The sequence below is a fragment of the Lynx rufus genome, unplaced genomic scaffold (assembly GCF_022079265.1).
Source record: "Lynx rufus isolate CCGP_SWC_20201006 ecotype Redwood Valley unplaced genomic scaffold, mLynRuf1.p SCAF_36, whole genome shotgun sequence".
NCBI classification, from domain to species: domain Eukaryota; kingdom Metazoa; phylum Chordata; class Mammalia; order Carnivora; family Felidae; genus Lynx; species Lynx rufus.
Window position 1 is genome coordinate 394733 of NW_025814852.1, and position 16563 is coordinate 411295.

Sequence of the window (16563 nt, forward strand, 5' to 3'; positions counted from 1 at the left end):
CACAAAAAAACCTCGCCTGGCCCTCCAGCAAAAGGAGAGAGGCTCATAGGCTGGGGGGATTCCACTGGGCCAAGCTGAGGAAAAGGAGGGGCCTGAGGCCCCGAAGGGCCAGCAGTGTGCAGCCAGCACCGGCCCGCCTGGCTTGCTTGGGATTCGGATGTTGGGGGAGAGGGAGGGGTCTGATTGGCCACACTTAAGGCATTTCTCTGTCAATACCAGGCAAATGGAGGAATTCCGGAACAAGGAGTTCAGGGTCCCTCTGGGAAGAAGGAGGATTACGGGCAACCCAAAAAGGCCCAATGTCCACAACAGAAGTCAAGAAGGAAGTGTTTTCGGGGGGGGGGGGGGGGAAGAGAGAGAATTTGTTGGCTGCTGCTAAGATAAGTAAGCCACAAGAAATGGAGCCCCCATACAACTCTGCACCGTCACCCACCCATCCCCTGTTCTGGAAACCGCTGCTGTGTCCTCACTTAAGCCATCAGCACAACGGCCCTGACTTCCCTGAGTGCTCATGCTCTCATGTAACCCAGGCTTCCCCCTAGGGCCTCTCAGCTGTACATGTTTATTTTCCCGAAACCCCTGTACATCTGAACCTGGACTGTGTGCTCTCCTGACCCCTTACAACAACCTCCAGACCATTTGCCCCCTCCCTAAGAGCCCCCAAGTTTAACTCATTTTCTCAGAATAGTAATCCACTGCTCCCCTGTTACTGTCATCTTCAAAGCCCAAGTCAATCCCCCTTTTTGGTGATTTCCGCTCCTGACTCACTGTCATGCTCTCCAATATCACCGTTGCAGGAATTCTTAGTGACTCCAGAATCGTGGAATATCCTTCCAACCCCCTGCTCTCTATCTTAAAATGTACCTGGGATTTGTTTCAATTAGGTGTGACAAGGTGACAGATGCAGGGACAACTGCCTTGAAAGAAGAGTGTAGTACTTCTTCCCAAGAGGAGGGAGCACTTGGGGAAGTTCCGGGTTGGTCAGGAGGCAGAATTTGTTAGGACGGCGCGTGGCCCAGAGCCTTGATTGTGTCCTCTGTGCGAAGGAATGGGTGAAGCAGGGTAGGCAAATTTGAGCAAGCTTAGGATCAAATACATCACTCCAGTGGTCTCTGGGCTGTAAGGGTGTTCTCTAGTCGTCCAGTATCTGGCCCTACAATGATTTAGGCTAGGGGAATATTGGCTTGGTGTCTGAGTTTCATATAGGAGGTGTTTGGGGGTATGGCCTCTAGATTGGCTGGTTTGCACGTGAAAGCTGTGTTCCCAGGCAAGTTGATACCTCTAGGAAGTAGCTAGCCCTGGGAGGGGCAGCCTCTCCCCAGCCAGCAAGGCTCCCAAGATGTCAAAGCATTGTGAGATACAGAAAAATAACATGATTGATTCTCAGTTCTCTTGTTCCCATGTCTCCTCTCCTCCAAGAGCTCCCTCAGCTGACTTAAGCAGCTCTCTCAATGGCTTCCTTAGTTTGTCTGCAAAGATGTCTGGCAACAATTTCTGCCATCCCTTTATATTTACACTGTTCCTCCCATCAGAATGTTGGGCTCCTTCCCCTCCTGTAGAATCTGGGCTGTCCCCTTGCTTTAACTAGCTGGACTGCAATGAAACATGCCATAGAAGTTGCTGGCTCTAAGGAGGCCTCACAGCTTGTTCGTATTCCCTTGGCGTCCTGAACTACCATTTCAAAGTATCTGGTTACCCTACTGGAGAAATCAGAGAGATCGCAGAGAGGGAGAGAGAGGGAGAGAATGCCTGCACGGGGGAGTGAAAACATCCCAGACTGCCTGCATCAGTCACAACCAATGACTGGTTGTGTGAGTGACCCAAACCATCCTGATTCATTACTTATTCTGAAAATTAGGCTGCATTCAGCCAGGGGGCTTTTCCACTCTGTGTGGGGTCTGCTGAGGACAGAAAGTCCAAGATCTGTTTTTCATTTACATGTCTGGTGCCTCAACTGAGGCTGGTCGGGTGTCTCTTCCATGAGGCTTCTCCACATGGCTGCTTTGGGGTTCTGCACAGCACAGTGGCCTCCAGAGAGTGAGACTGATTACCTGGCAGCAAGTCCCCTAGAGGGGGGAAGGTGAAACTGCCAGTCCTCAGGCCTGGGCTCAGAGGTCCCAGAACTTTCTACACCATGAAGTGCATGAAAACGGTCACAGGACTGGTGTGGGGGAAGCGCCACACCCACAGAGAGAAGGGATTGATTGTGACCCTTTGAGACAAACTGCCACACCTGCAACTGCAGAAGAAGCCACCAGCTGAGCCCAAGCTACACCACGGGTCACAGGAGAATAAAGTGGTTTTAACCTGCTGAATTTGGGGGTGGTTTGTGATGCAGCAACAGATGCCCGGGACAGAAGTCGGCACTTGGGAGTGAGATATTGCTGCAGTAAAATTCTAAAATCTGACACTGACTTTGAAGCAGGCAGCAGGTGGACACCGGCAGTGAGAACTCAGCTGAGGGAGGCCATGTTCAGAATTGGCAGGAAAATGGTGAGCCCGTGGCCTGTGGTAACATGGAAGACACAAAATGTGTCTGATGATCTGATTTTCCCGGCAGAAAGCTTCGAGGCTGATTGGGTTTGCTCAGCCTAACGTGAGATCAAGGAGAGAACGTACCAAAGAAGTAGCTGTTCCATACTCTGGCAGCAGGTAGATGAGGTATTTCCAAGCCAGGTCTTGCTACGTTGGAAAATCAAAACTTTTTCTCATTCTCAGCCTTTACAGGCGGCAAATAGTTCTAAAGGTGAGAAATGGCATCATGGTAAAAACTAAGTCCAGAGTACCTCCTGCAAAATATGAGGGTTAAAATACATTCAAGGGCACGGTTGTATGATCCCTTGTGAAGATATTTGAGGATTTCCGGTGGGGGTGGGGAGTCCTCGTAGACCCTGCCAGCCACACAAAGGGCTTCTAAGAATCTTGAGGTCATCGTTCCACAGCACCTGACTCAGCCCGCAGGAGAGAACAGCCTTCTTAAAGACATTTGCAGTATAGCTTTTGTTTAGTAAAGTGAGTTACAATTTTGATATATAGAAATCCCGTTGTGTGTGTGTGTGTGTGTGTGTGTGTGTGTGTGTGTGTGTTTAAGGGTTGAAATAACAGAGTTTGAAATAAAAGGTGTCTGGGCCCCTGCTTTCTACAGGCAGGAAGCAGACTAATGAAGACACTCAGCTGCAAACACAGGCCGTTTCCTATGGAAAAGGGGGTCACTGCAAGTGCATGGCCCAGTGCCCGGAGGGAGGAACTGAGAACACTCAAAACAGTAACTGAAGGAACCATTTGCAGGGCGCAGACAAGCCCTGATCAAGGAATATTGTGACAGGTGTTAGCTGGGTTCCAAAATTGCTGTGGACCAGTGACTAGGGGTACACTCCCCCTTTTTGAACAGGGGGTCTGTTCACTTGAACTGTGCTTCACCACTGAATGTTGGGTATTGGGGGAGCAGATAACATGCCCTTGGAGCAAAAGGCACATCCAATGGCACATCCAATGTGCCTCATCCATCTGGCCCTGTTGCGTATCGCAATATACTGGACTCCAAGCCTAATGCCTTGATGAGATGGTGATTCTGGGGTCACTTGGGAGGCACACTCTCAAAAGGGAGGAGTATGAATCATTGGAGGCCAAAGGGTGGGCTGGGGCAGACTGTTCCACTAGTCCCCCCCGCCCCACGGTGAACCATACTTGTGGACAGCCCTCCTACACTCATTTGGGCTTGCCCTCATGACTTGCTTTGGCCAGTGGGATACTAGCAAGGGTGATTCAAACAGACACCAAATAAATGCTTGTACGACGGGACTTATCACTTAGAGCACAGCCTCCATGTTAGAAGGAAGTCCAGCTATCATGCTTGGCCATGTGGGGAACCCTGAATAATGAGTCATCACACAAAGGTAAGTCACCCAGAGAAGAAATTCCAGGGAATTTCTGATTCATTGCAACTAAAGGAGGGACTGAGCTGACACCATGTGGAATAGAAGACCACAAGCACAGAATTGCAAGGAATAATAAATCGTTGTTGTTGTTTTTTTAAGTTTATTGAGAGAGAGAGAGAGAGAAAGGGAGGGGCAGAGAGAGAGAGAATCCTGAGCAGGCTCTGCTTTGTCAGCGCAGAGCCTGATGTGGGGCTCCAACCCATGAACCGTGAGATCATGACCCGAGCCAAAATCAAGTCGGATGCTTAACCTAATCAGCCACCCAGGCATCCCTAAATCAATGTTGCTTTAAGCCACTAGATTTTGGAGTGGTTAGTTAGTTGCACATCGGTAGATAACAAAAATATACAAACATCATCCACAGTCACAGCCCTCCCTTGTGATCTCAGGTCCACACATCTCTGGCTACCACCTCCTGTCCTGCTAGCCCACTCTCTCTAGTGCTACAATTCCTGCAATCCTTTGGACCCCACGGGAACTCCAACCCACTGGCCCCGCCCCCTCTGGTATCCTCTCCTTTCCTCATTCAGCTCTGATGCCATGGGTTAGCATCCGGTCACTCTTTCAGAACCCCACCCCTGCCCCCACCCAGCACAACCAGAGTCTTGGCTAAATCCTGCCCTTCTCTTTCTCTGCACCAGCTGAAATAGGCTGAGAAAAACACAGTCACACTGTGTGGCCCCCTACTGCATTTTCCTATTTTTCTAGCCAGTTACATTATTCCTGGACCTCTCTCCCCGGACTCCCAACATTTGTTCCCCTTTCCTCATTTTGAACTGATGACTTTGTTTTCTACTTATTTGAGAAAGTAGAAAGTTCTCATCAGCAGAGAACCCCCTTAAACTCCTGCCTCCACACCCACTTGCCTTTCAGAACCTTTACATCAGACTCTCCCTACTGAGCTGAGCTGGCACACCTCATCTCCCAACCCTCCTCTTGCCAGTGATTCTCCTCTATGGGATCTTTCCTGTTGGTGAGCAAACATCTATATCCCCTCCCAGAGTAAAACCAACTCTCGACTTCCGTTCTCTTTCCAGTTTTGGCCCCATTTCTCTGCTCCTGTTTGTAGCATAAATACCTCAGAAGAGGTATGTCTTGGGCACCTGGGTGGCTCAGTCAGTTAAGCGTCTGACTTCAACTCAGGTCATGAGAATGTGGGGTTGCTACTGCAGCATAACCAGGGCTCCCCTGACTGCTACAGACCACTGGATCCATGTATCTAAACACTCTAGCTCTTGTGTTCACTTGCTACTTGTATTCACTTGCTACTTGTATTCACTTGCTAAACAGCCTTCCTGTTTCCAATCCGCCCCCCACGCCCAATCAACAGCTTGATTCATTGGAAAGCTATTCCTCTATTCAAATCCTCCAACGGACTCACTTTCCTAATTTTTTAAAAAATGTTTTATTTATTTTCAAGACAGAGAGGGACAGAGCATGAGCAGGGGAGGGGCAGAGAGAGAGGGAGACACAGAATCCGGAAGCAGGCTCCAGGCTCTGAGCTGTCAGCACAGAGCCTGACACGGGGCTCGAACTCACAAACCGTGAGATCATGACCTGAGCTGAAGTCGGACGCTTAACCGACTGAGCCACCTAGGTGCCACTGGCCTCACTTTTCTAAGTCTAAAAGTTAAAGTCCTTATGAGTCTATTTGACCCCCCCTCTGGCCCCTCACCTCTCTGACCTTGACCCGTTTCTGTCAGGCACTCCTGTCTGGTCACAATGGACACCCCCACTTTTTCAAACATGCCAGACGTTCCCAGCTCAGGGACTTTGCACTGGCTCTTCCTCCAAATGCCCACATGGCCCTCTCTCCTTACACCGTTCAAATTGATTTCTCAATGGGGCTTACCCTGCCCACCACCTTCCCTAGACCCCCAACTGCCTAATGCTGATCTACTTGTTTCCCCCACAGTGTTTATCATTTTCTAATGTGGCACATAACTCATCACGAGCCTTTTCTGCCTCCGTCACTGAAACATGACCAGGGGTTTCTGGTTTTTGTTTTGTGCACTGGTGTAATTTCGGGGGGGGGAGGAAGGTGAAAGCCCAGCTAGAGTGGTTGCCAGGAGACAAGGGTGGTAGCCCCAACGTCCTCAGGAAGGAGCTGAACCAAGCTGGTGAGCGGCTGGCACATTACCCCACCCTAGTTAACAGCTTGAGACCCAAGGAAGGTTGGTGTAGCCTGAGGATGGGCTATGTGGGCACCACGGGCCACCGTGGTCCTCACCTGGGCCCCTGTGAGGAGGAGGTGGTGAGTGGCCAGGGAGGAAGGAAGGCGGTCAGGTGCGCCACCAGCTAACAGCATTCTGGGCTGGGCTCGGGTGTCTCCCCAGCCCCTACTCCGCAGCGGCACCCGTGCCTCCTGCCCGCTGTCCTGAGCACGGGGGACCGTTCTGGGGGAGCCGCAGCGAGCCCGGCAGAAACCTCAACCTGCAGGCCCTCCGACGGCCCCGGGGCGTGGAGCCAAGCCGCCCTCCGCAAGGGGGTTGCGCGCGGGGTCGAAAGACCGGCGCCGGGTCAGGCGTGGGGATGCAAGGCCGGGCGCGGGACCGGTGGCCGCCGGGCTAGTCGTGGAGTCAGGGGCCGGGCGCAGGACCCGGCGCTGGGTCCGAGCAGCGAGCGGGGAGCCGGCAGCAAGCAGCCTGAGCGCGGCGTCCTTCACAAAGCTTCCCGCGAAACTGACGTCGCGCGGGGAGGCCGCGCAGGCGCCGCCCCCGGCCGCGCCCCTCCCCCGCGCTACCTCTGCTCCTCAATGCGCCGGCGCACTCGCTTTCCTCCCGTTGGCCACGGCGCGGCGGCGCGCGGCGGCTAGCGCAGTGCGCGCCCCGCGATTGGCGGGACGGCGGCGGGCGGGGGTGTGTCTGCGCCGCGCCCCGCCTCCAGCTCCGCTCGCGGTGGTGCGCGCGGCGGCGGTGGCGGCGGCGGCGGCGGCGCGTGGCAGGTCCGGCGGGCGCCAGGCGGAGGCGGCCCGAGTCCGGCCCAGCCTCGTCCCGCCTGGCCCGACCCCGGCCCGCCGACCCGGCCCACCCGGCGCGCCGCGGCGCCGCCCCGGCCCGGCCCCGGTCCCGGCCCGGCGTCTCCTGAGGGAGCGGCGCCGCCGGCCGAGCGCAGGCCCGGCCATGACCGACTTCAAATTGGGCATCGTGCGGCTCGGCCGGGTGGCCGGGAAGGTGAGCGGCTCGGGAACCGGGGCGCGGGACCGGCGGATCGGGGCGCTGGGCCGGGGGCGCGGGGTCTGGGGGCTGCGGGGCCTGGCGGGCGGGCTGGCGGCGTGTCCCCGCGGGGCAGGAGGGGGCTGGTGGCCGCGGGCAGCGCAGCGCCCTTCCGAGGCGGCCCGCTCGCTCGGTGGCAAGACGGTCTGGGTCTCGGTGCCTGCCGGTCCGTGGTGGAGCTTCGCGCAGGTTTTCACGCTGCCGGCGGTGGCCGTGTCTGGACCAGCCTCAGTGGGCCTCCCAGAGCAGGGCCTCCCTCTGCTTCTCTCCCTTACCTGGCCCCGCCCTCCGCGTGTTCGAGGCTGGGGCTTCCTGGCACCTGTGGGCATTGAGGCTTGGCTGTTTCCAGGAGCCGGCCGGCCGTGCAGCTGCACCAGCCACGGACCTTACCCGGGATGGGAACCCTGTTCCCATCACCAGCGGCGGAAGCTTCTGGTGGGAGAGAGGAGCAGAGGCAGTCAGATGAAGGTAAAACCGACTTAGATCCTAGAAAAAGGCTTTCCAAGCAAGAGTGAGACTAGTCCGTTTGGGGGACTGTTTCTTGCCTTTCCTGCAGGAGCGATGTGGCTTTGGAGCGATGTGGCTTTTTACCTAAGGGAAGGGTGGGCTCCCCGTCAGCTCCCAGACCGTTTCCAACTCAGTGACTGGTTGCGTTAATATCATCTCTTAAAACTTTCATTTGGAACATTTCAGACAGAAAGTTAAAAAACAGTTTAGTGAGCACCTGTGTAACGACCGCCCATCTTAAGTAAACATTAATTGAAATTTTCTGGATGTTCTGCTTCAAACCCAGTCCTTTCCTGTATTCTGAGGAAGCCCCTGTCTCGGGTTAGGTCTGTTGACCCGTTAAAACAGCTTAGAGGTTAGCCAGTTCTGTGGCACGTAGGAATGAAGCCTGATACCTGCTCCTCTGGTAGCCTTGAGTGGGTCATAACCACCTGCCGTTCTGGGTAGGCTGCCTATGCCCCTCACCTGCAGGCCTCATTTAGCTTGAAGGAGCTGTTGCTGCCTGTTGCTGATACTTTATTGAGACCCTGAATGTAATGTTTTGAAACATGGTTGATTTCCAGACCAAGTACACACTGATAGATGAGCAAGATATCCCACTGGTGGAGGGCTACTCCTTTGAGGTAAGGATGGCTATTCCTTTGCTCCCCTACTTTCAGTCACTGCCTGGGGAGGGTCATGAGGGATGGGTCTTATCCTCTGTGAGGGCAGCCTGGCTTTGGCTGCCCAGTGGAACCCCTACCACCTCTGTGATACTGGTCTTCCCCCCACTTCTACTCCGGTTGCTGGCTCTTCCTGAAAACACATCGAATTGTGTCATGCTTGTGATTGAATGTTCAATTGGACAAGCCTTGGGTCCTTATGAGGCTGTGCAGTGCCACCCCACCTTTCCTCTGGCCTTGGCCCCACTGTCCCTCTGTGCCCTGGTGCTCTCTACTCTCCCTCTCCCTGAGCTCGCTTGCCTTCCGCAGTTCTCCACTGGATGAGCCAGTCCTCACCTACCAGCTCCTCCCCGTCAGAATTCCTCCAGGAGTCTGTGGACCCACTACACTTTTATTTCAGCCTTTCATGCTTTTATAGCACAGATGACCGTTGGACAACATGGCTTTGAACTGCACAGGTTAACTTATACATGGGTCCTTTCTTTGATAAACATAGTCCAGTACCGTAAATGTATTTTTTTCCTCGTGACCTTCTTATTTATTTTTTTGAATGTTTACTTTTCATTTTTGAGAGAGGGAGCATGGGCACCGGTATGAGTGGGGGAGGGACAGAGAGAGGGAGGCAGAGGATCTGAAGCAGGCTCTGCACTGACCGCAGCAAGCCTGATGAGGGGCTTGATCTCACGAACCTCAAGACCATGACCTGAGCCAAAGTCAGACGCTCAACTGACTGAACCACCCAGGCGCCCCTCCCTAAGACTTTCTTGAAAACGTGTTCTTCTTTCTAGCTTTACTTTATTGTAAGAATATAGCATATAACACATGTAACATACAAAAATATTTGATACTTGTCTGTTATTGTTAAGGTTTCTGGTCAGCAGCAGGCTATTAGTTAAGTATTGAGAAGTTAAAAGTTAACGTGGATTTTCAGCTGTGTGGGGCTTACCTCAAGGAAGAACTGTAGTTACTTGTCCGAGGCTTTGTTTTTCTTACTGAATTGTGGGCTTTTTCTAAAAGTGGGAGAATTTATTTCTCTGTGTTCACAGTGTTTTACAGAGTGGTTTGTAAGTGAGTTATTGCTGGGATACAGGGCTGATTTCTCACATCTGGAAGTCTCTGCAGAGCTCTGGGTCCCAGAAACAGGCCCCATATATGTATCCTGGTTTGTTTGTTTCACTTAATTTTTCTTTCTTTTTTTTTTTCTTTTTAATTTTTTTTAACGTTTATTTATTTTTTTTCAACGTTTATTTATTTTTGGGACAGAGAGAGACAGAGCATGAACGGGCGAGGGGCAGAGAGAGAGGGAGACACAGAATCGGAAACAGGCTCCAGGCTCTGAGCCATCAGCCCAGAGCCCAACGCGGGGCTCGAACTCACGGACCGCGAGATCGTGACCTGGCTGAAGTCGGACACTTAACCGACTGCACCACCCAGGCGCCCCTTTAACGTTTATTTTTTGAAAGAGAGAGAGAAACAGTGCATGAGCAGGGGAGGGGCAGAGAGAGAAGGAGACACAGAATCCAAAGCAGGCTCCAGGCTCTGAGCTGTCAGCACAGAGCCCGACGCGGGGCCTGAACCCATGAACCATGAGATCATAACCTGAGCCAAAGTTGGATGCTTAACCGACTAAGCCACCCAGGCGCCCCTTTCACTTAATTTCTTTAAGAGGGATTTCCAATGTAGCTAAGAATCAGAAACTTTTTAACAGACCTTTTCTTTGCTCCTTCTCAGGCCCGGATGGAAGTAGATGCAGATGGAAATGGTGCTAAGATATTTGCATATGCCTTTGACAAAAACCGGGGAAGAGGGTCAGGAAGGCTCCTTCACGAGCTGCTGTGGTAGGTGTCTTCAAACTGCTTATTTTCTACTTGGGTACCGCACGAGCCCTGATGCGCACATAGAGCCTGCAGAGACACCTGCCCTCATTGACAGAAGGTGCTTTCCCTGAGTCGTGCTCCCGCACCCTCTTAGTTACCTTTGGGTCATTGCCATTAACTCAGAGGAATGGCTCATTCACATATTGTATCACTAATAGAGCAGCCTAAAAGCGCATTTTTTGCTCGTACTTGCTCCAGACACAGCCTCCTCTGGGGTAGGGTGGGGTCTGCTCCCTCCACTGGGCTCTCCCTGAGCCTGTCGGTGGGATGTGAGGAAAGGACTGCCTCTCCTTGGTGTGCATGGTGTAGTTCCGCAGTGCCTGGGACTACTCTGATGGGGAAGTCTATAGATTGTGTTTGATGGTTGGGGTTCTGTCAAGGGGCTGGACTGTCAACACGGTCTATCTTGTTTGGCCACGGACCGACACACTTAGATTCCTCTCGACACCCTTGTTCCTAATTGTCCCCATCAGCGTGATGAGGGGCCAGTTCAGATCATAGGGCGGAAGTATTTGGGAAGGCCAGAGGAGGCTGATTGAGGGAGACGCCTTGTTTTCCAGGGAGCGGCACAGGGGAGGCATTGCTCCTGGGTTTCAGGTGGTACACCTCAATGCTGTGACTGTAGACAATCGCCTGGACAACCTGCAGCTGGTGCCGTGGGGCTGGCGGCCCAAAGCCGAAGAGACATCCAGCAAACAAAGGTGGGGCTTCTCGGGGCCGGGGGAGCCGGCAGAGGTGCCTCATGGAAGGTCCTCCTTCAGGCTCTTGTTACTAAGAGGGGCCCGTGTCTCCACTCTGATCTGATGCTTCTGTGGGAGTGGAGACCTTGGTTATTTTCCCTCAAAGTTTTCCCTCCTTGTTTTCTTCACGGGGTTGGGATACCATTTTGATAATTTTTTTTTTTAATGTTTGTTTTTGAGAGAGAGAGAGACATAGCACAAGTAGGGTAAGGGGCAGAGAAGGAAGTAGACACAGAATCCTGTGAGGTGTCAGCACAGAGCCTGATGTGGGGCTCGAACTCACAAACCGTGAGATCATGACGTGAGCTAAAGTTGGACACTCAATTGAATGAGCCACTCAGGCGCCCCTTCTAATGATTGGCTCCAGTGGGGAGAAGAGCTGTCTAGGCTGGATGCCTGCTCATGGGCAGGACTTCTCCTTTGTGTCTCTGAGAAAACTTGGACATCTTTATCTGGGGATGCCTCCTGTACACACACGTGTGCATCTTTCTGTCATGCTCTTTGGCTAAACACCTAAGCAGTGGCTTAAAAGAAGCAAGAGAGTGTGGTTTGGGGGCTCTGCTGCTCAGTCTCTGCCTCTTCATGGTCCTGACAACAGTGCTGCTCAGGCTACTGCAGGTGTCCCCCTTGGGCGAGTAAGATGCTCTGAGGCAATTCCCTTGGCCCCGAGAGCAGTCTGGGTGTGAGCTTCATGGAAGCCTTGGGAAGAGCTGGGGAACCGGCAGAATGGAAGGTAGGAGCTGAAACTAGCCAGGGTGTTCCTGGCCACGTGTGCGTTATCTATGGGCTCACTGGGGCTCTCTGGGGTGTGTGCATGTCCTTGGGCCTCTGGGAAGGCTCTTTCATCAAACAAAACGAATGTGAAGTTAGGGATTAGCAACAGAAGGGTAAGGGCAGCTCAGCAGGCATATCAGTGTCTGTAGATTTCCCCCTGGGTTGTCCAACACGGATGCTCATCCAGTGTGGACACCGGGAGCGGCCCCGCCTCCCCCGACACCAGACAGGTTTCCTTCTGCTCACTGGAGACCTGGAAGGGGCTGCCCACCCCTTCACCCGCAGCGGATCTGCTCCTGCTATCAATCGTTACTTTAGGCCTCTGTGTGACTCATGGTTTGGCCAGCCTGTGGCTGAAGGTTGTTACATTTCTTCATCTGAACACTCCTTATGATCATAAGATAACCACAATTGAGAACACCTGTTTGGAAAAGGATCCATTCCATCATAGGCCACCCTGCCCAGTGGTCTCTGCTGGGTCGTGGCCTGCCTGCCCCGTCCTCCTCTAGGCCATTCCCATGAGGCCCAGGACAGGCTGTGTTCTTGAGGTTCTGTCCTTTGTGTCATCCCAGGAACTAATCAAGTGGGACCATCCTTAGTTTGTCAGCTAGGGATTCAGACTCTCCCTCTACTTGTCGTGGGTCGGAGCCAGCCTGAGTGTGGCCTGAAATACCAGCTGGCCTGGGCATTATGTGGTCTGCACTCTGCAGGTCCTTGTGGTGGGAGTCCCCCTCTTTGTGAAGCAGGGAACGTGGCGTCATGGCTTCTCACAGGCCTGCACCTCCTGCCCTGCTTTCCTTCAGTGTGGGGCCACAAAGGCGGCTCATCCAAGGGGGGGAAGGGCCCCTCTGTCAAGGTGTGTTTTCCTCCCTTTCTGCTTCTAAGAGCCGACTGGGACTGAAACTTGCCTGTGTCGTGTAGGACTTCATTGAAGGGCTCAGAAGGCAGCCAGCACCCTCCTACATCCTGACACGTCCCTTTTTTTTTTTCCTTTTAAAAAACCTTTCTTATTGTGGTAAAATACATACAACGTTTACTCTCTCAGCCATTTTTGAACGTTCAGTTTAGCAGCATCCAATACATCCACTTACTTGTGCAACCATCCCCACCATCCATCTCCAGAACTTCCCCATTAGACACTGATTCCCCCCCGCCCCCCACCTTTCCCCCAGCCTCCACCTTCCTACTCTGTGTCTTTGGATCTGAATCTTCCAGGGCTTCCTGTGAGTGGATCCTACAGGATTTATCTTTTTGTGACAGACTTAGCACAGTGTCCTCAAGGTTCATCCGTGATGTAGCCTGTGTTGGGATTTCGTCTTTTTTTTTTCTTTTTAATGTTTATTCATTTTTGAGAGACAGAACGGAGCGTGAGCTGGGGAGGGGCAGAGAGAGAGGGAGACAGAATCCAAAGCAGGCTCCAGGCTTCAAGCCCTCAGCAAAGAGCCCGACACGGGGCTTGAACTCACTGACCATGAGATCATGACCTGAGCCAAAGTCAGATGCTTAACCGACTGAGCCACCCAGGTGCCCCAGGATTTCTGTCCTGGTGTCCTATGTGTTTTGGATAATATTACATTATGGTTATGTACCACGTCGTACCCATTTGTGCGTTGATGGAGCCTTTAGTTGTTTAGGTTAGGTTTGTTTACGTTTAGGTCTTTGATCCATTTTGAGATAATTTTCGTATATGGTATTAGGTAAAGGTGACCCTTCCCCTATTTAGCCCTGGTCCTCCAGGCCTGGCCCCACAGAGGGTGGTAGGTTGAAGGGGGTGCTAACCTGCCGCTTTGCTCTCGAAGTACAGGTGGTGGCACCTTTGCAGCCCAGCAGCAGGGGGAGCTGCTGAGCGCCTTCACCGGCCCTGCCCAGCCTGCGCTCCCCCTGGGGCCTGTTAGGGTGCCTCAGTTCTAGCAGCAGGTAGGATTCTTCAGTTGCAAGCTTCTGGTGTTTAGAAAGACTTAGAGCGGCTCACAGTATTGAAGGAGAGGTGGACCAGCAGGGGCAGAAGTAGGTGCCTCCGGGTCCATGAGCAGGGAGAAGGTCTGCCTGGCTTTGCACAGGTGGCCAGGCTTGGCCAGGTCCCTGTACTGAGGCCGCACACTCTTTGTGCCTGCTGTGTGCCCGTCAGTCCCAGGTTTTGGGAAATCTATGAGGGAGGCGGACATAGCCCTGCTTAGACATGCTAAATACTTGACATCCCATACAGGTAAGCCCTGCTGCATGGTGGGGGCAGGCCAAAGAAGAGTCAAGCTGTCCTAACAAAAACTGGGGCAGAGATATGCCGAGCAGGAGAAACCAGCTATCTGTCTGCAGTCAGGTCATTGTCATGTCCCTGTCTTGACCGTGTCTGGCTGGAGTGTACTGAAGCATATGCTTCTCCTTTTAAGGGAGCAAAGCTTATACTGGCTGGCGATTCAGCAGCTTCCCACAGACCCCATAGAAGAGCAGTTTCCTGTCCTGAACGTGACCCGGTACTATAACGCCAACGGGGACGTGGTGGAAGAGGAGGAGAATTCCTGCACCTACTACGAGTGCCATTACCCTCCCTGCACGATGATTGAGAAGCAGGTACAGGTGCTGCAGTGAGTGCCAGCTCCGGGTTGCTCCATACCCCGCTGCCCCGGCCCCTGCGGGCCTCTCGCGCACCTCTCCACCGCAGCCGCTGTGCCTGCCGGCTTCAGTGTATGGGCTTGCCGGGTCCTTTCTGATTGCAGCGTAGTACCTGCCCCACAACCAATTCCCTGGTGTGACCGTGAAGCCATGGTTGTCCTGTGTGTTCTTTCAGCTCCGGGAGTTCAACATTTGCGGGCGTTGCCAGGTGGCCCGGTACTGCGGCTCCCAGTGCCAGCAGAAGGACTGGCCCGCCCACAAGAAGCACTGTCGAGAGAAGAAGCGCCCCTTCCAGCACGAGCTTGAGCCAGAGCGATGACCGGGCTTCAGGACCTACCTTGGGCGTAGCAGACACAGACTGGTGGTTGACCCAGAGGTGCTGAAGAAGCCAGCGAAGTGCACCCACGGCAACTGCCACAGAGGCCCCCTCGCCACGGGCACCTCGTGTGGGCACGGCGTTCCCCTCAGTGTTCATCTCCAAGCAGAGACAGCTGGGGAGGCTCCCACCAGGACGCTTCTCATTATTTATATGTTAATATGTTTGTAAACTCATGTACAGTTTTTTTGGGGGGAGGCAGTGGGAAGGTTAGAAATTACAAATAGAATCATTTGCTGTAATTCTTAACTGGCAAGCGGTTGGGCCACACATTTAAAAAGTCTAAACAGTGTCACATAGTGGAAGCTCTTTCTGGGCAGCTGCCGTCCCGAGGAGCGCGGCCTGCATGGAGTCACATCCACAAGGCACAGTAAAGGGGTGGAATCATCGAGTGCCTCCGCCGTGCTCTGCTCTCCTTTTTGCCCTCTCTGCTATTGAAGTTTATTTCTAAGTGAATCAAGGTGCTGTGGGGGTGAGGGGTGGAGGTTGCCTTTATCTTTATTCCTAGGCTGAGAGAGAGGGGAGGCAGGCAGGGAGCGTGAGTGAGACCCGGGCCTGTTCTTGTCCTGGGGCAGGAGTTGCTGGGGGTGGTGAAGTAGGCGGACATGGAATGTTCTTGCCCTGGCAGTTCTCCCCTTGATTTGTGTGCCAAGTGGCGAAGAGTTCAGTGGTGGAGGTCCTGCCTGGGAATTGGAGCAGCCAGGGTGAGTGAGCGCTGCTTTCCTGTCCGCTCTGCTGGGCTCCCTCCCTCTCGTCAGGGAGCCACAGATGTCTGAAGGCTGGGCAGCATCTTGTATACCTTGCAGAGCCACCATGGGGCACCAAGCCAGGCTTTGTGTCCGGGATCTTGCTGGTCTCCAGATCCAGCCAGCCAACCTGCTAGGGGCTTTGCTTCCTGAGAGAATGAGGCTGGCCATCCCAACTCTTGAGTGTTTGTCCTGGGCTACCCCCTGCCCCACGTTGGTCCCAAGTGCTCCTACTTTCCCTTGTGCAGCTCTTCTGCCATCTTCCGGTGTGTTCCATCTGTCCTGTGTGTCCTCATTGCTTTCCTTGACTGAGAATAGCCTCTTGGTGGCGTCGGTTTGTGACTTGAGTTTCTAGTGGGTTCTTTTGCGGTCTTTGGGAGTCCTCTTGGGCAGTAGGTCTTGGAGAGCAGGACTGAGCAATCGGGTAAAGGCAGAAAGCAGGGAGCAGGAGGGTTCAGGTCAACCCCAAGGGAGGTTCTCTGAAGGCGCGAGAACCCCGTCTGCACCATGTGTGTTTTCACTGAGTGGCTCCCCTTGGTCAGTGTGAGTGAGGTGCAGCATATTTTCTAGATGAGGAACATCTTTGCTGCATAGGTAAAGCCTGCTCTAGGTCCCTCCAAACCCTAGGTTGAGCAGCAATGGGGGCTCAGAAACCTTTTGTGGAGGGGGATATGTATGATCCTGAGAGATCATCAGTCCTACAGACAGCAGTTGGCTGGAGCCCTTGGGACATTCCCAGGGCTGGTGTAATTCCTTCTTCCAGAGGCCAGCTCTGGTCTGGACCGTTTGGGTGGGGGGAACCCAGGTATGTTGGCATGTTGGGGTTTGGGTGGTCTTCCAGGCACAAGGCCTTGAGTGTGCTCAGGCAGTGTGCTTTCAGACAAAAAGGCTCCTGGGAAGAGGAGGCAAAAGACCACAGGCTGTGGTTTTTGCCTCTGTCCTTCATGACCCGGCACTTCAGCCTGTCTGCATTCCCTGACCAGCACACATTATCCTGAGGTCATTATCCTGGCTACTTGCCAGAAAATTACATTGAAATTGAAGTGCCCAGGGTCTCTCAGCAGACCTGTAGGACACCACACTAGGTCCTGATACACGGTTGGTGTCTTCCACGTCGC

At 53.4% G+C, this 16563-nt stretch overlaps 1 protein-coding gene across 2 annotated transcripts; it reads left to right on the top strand.

Moving 5' to 3' along the window:
* Window positions 1-7029: 7029 nt before the first annotated feature.
* Window positions 7030-15088, top strand: ZMYND19 (zinc finger MYND-type containing 19). Of its 2 annotated transcripts, none has more exons than XM_047093894.1 (6): window positions 7030-7111; window positions 8224-8283; window positions 10054-10160; window positions 10760-10900; window positions 14101-14281; window positions 14499-15088. In XM_047093894.1, the coding sequence occupies exons 1-6, from the start codon at window positions 7061-7063 to the stop codon at window positions 14640-14642; spliced, it is 684 nt and encodes a 227-aa protein (XP_046949850.1). In that variant the 5' UTR covers window positions 7030-7060; the 3' UTR covers window positions 14643-15088. The 2 variants fall into 2 exon arrangements, with proteins under 2 accessions (XP_046949850.1, XP_046949851.1); XM_047093895.1 differs by lacking the exon at window positions 7030-7111 and adding an exon at window positions 7508-7621.
* Window positions 15089-16563: the final 1475 nt, after the last annotated feature.

Coding starts and splice junctions, on each gene's coding strand:
- ZMYND19 (XM_047093894.1), top strand. CDS start 7,061: ATGACCGACTTCAAATTGGGCATCGTGCGGCTCGGCCGGGTGGCCGGG. Junction 8,284..10,053: donor TGGAGGGCTACTCCTTTGAG/GTAAGGATGGCT, acceptor GCTCCTTCTCAG/GCCCGGATGGAAGTAGATGC. Junction 10,901..14,100: donor GAGACATCCAGCAAACAAAG/GTGGGGCTTCTC, acceptor TCTCCTTTTAAG/GGAGCAAAGCTTATACTGGC.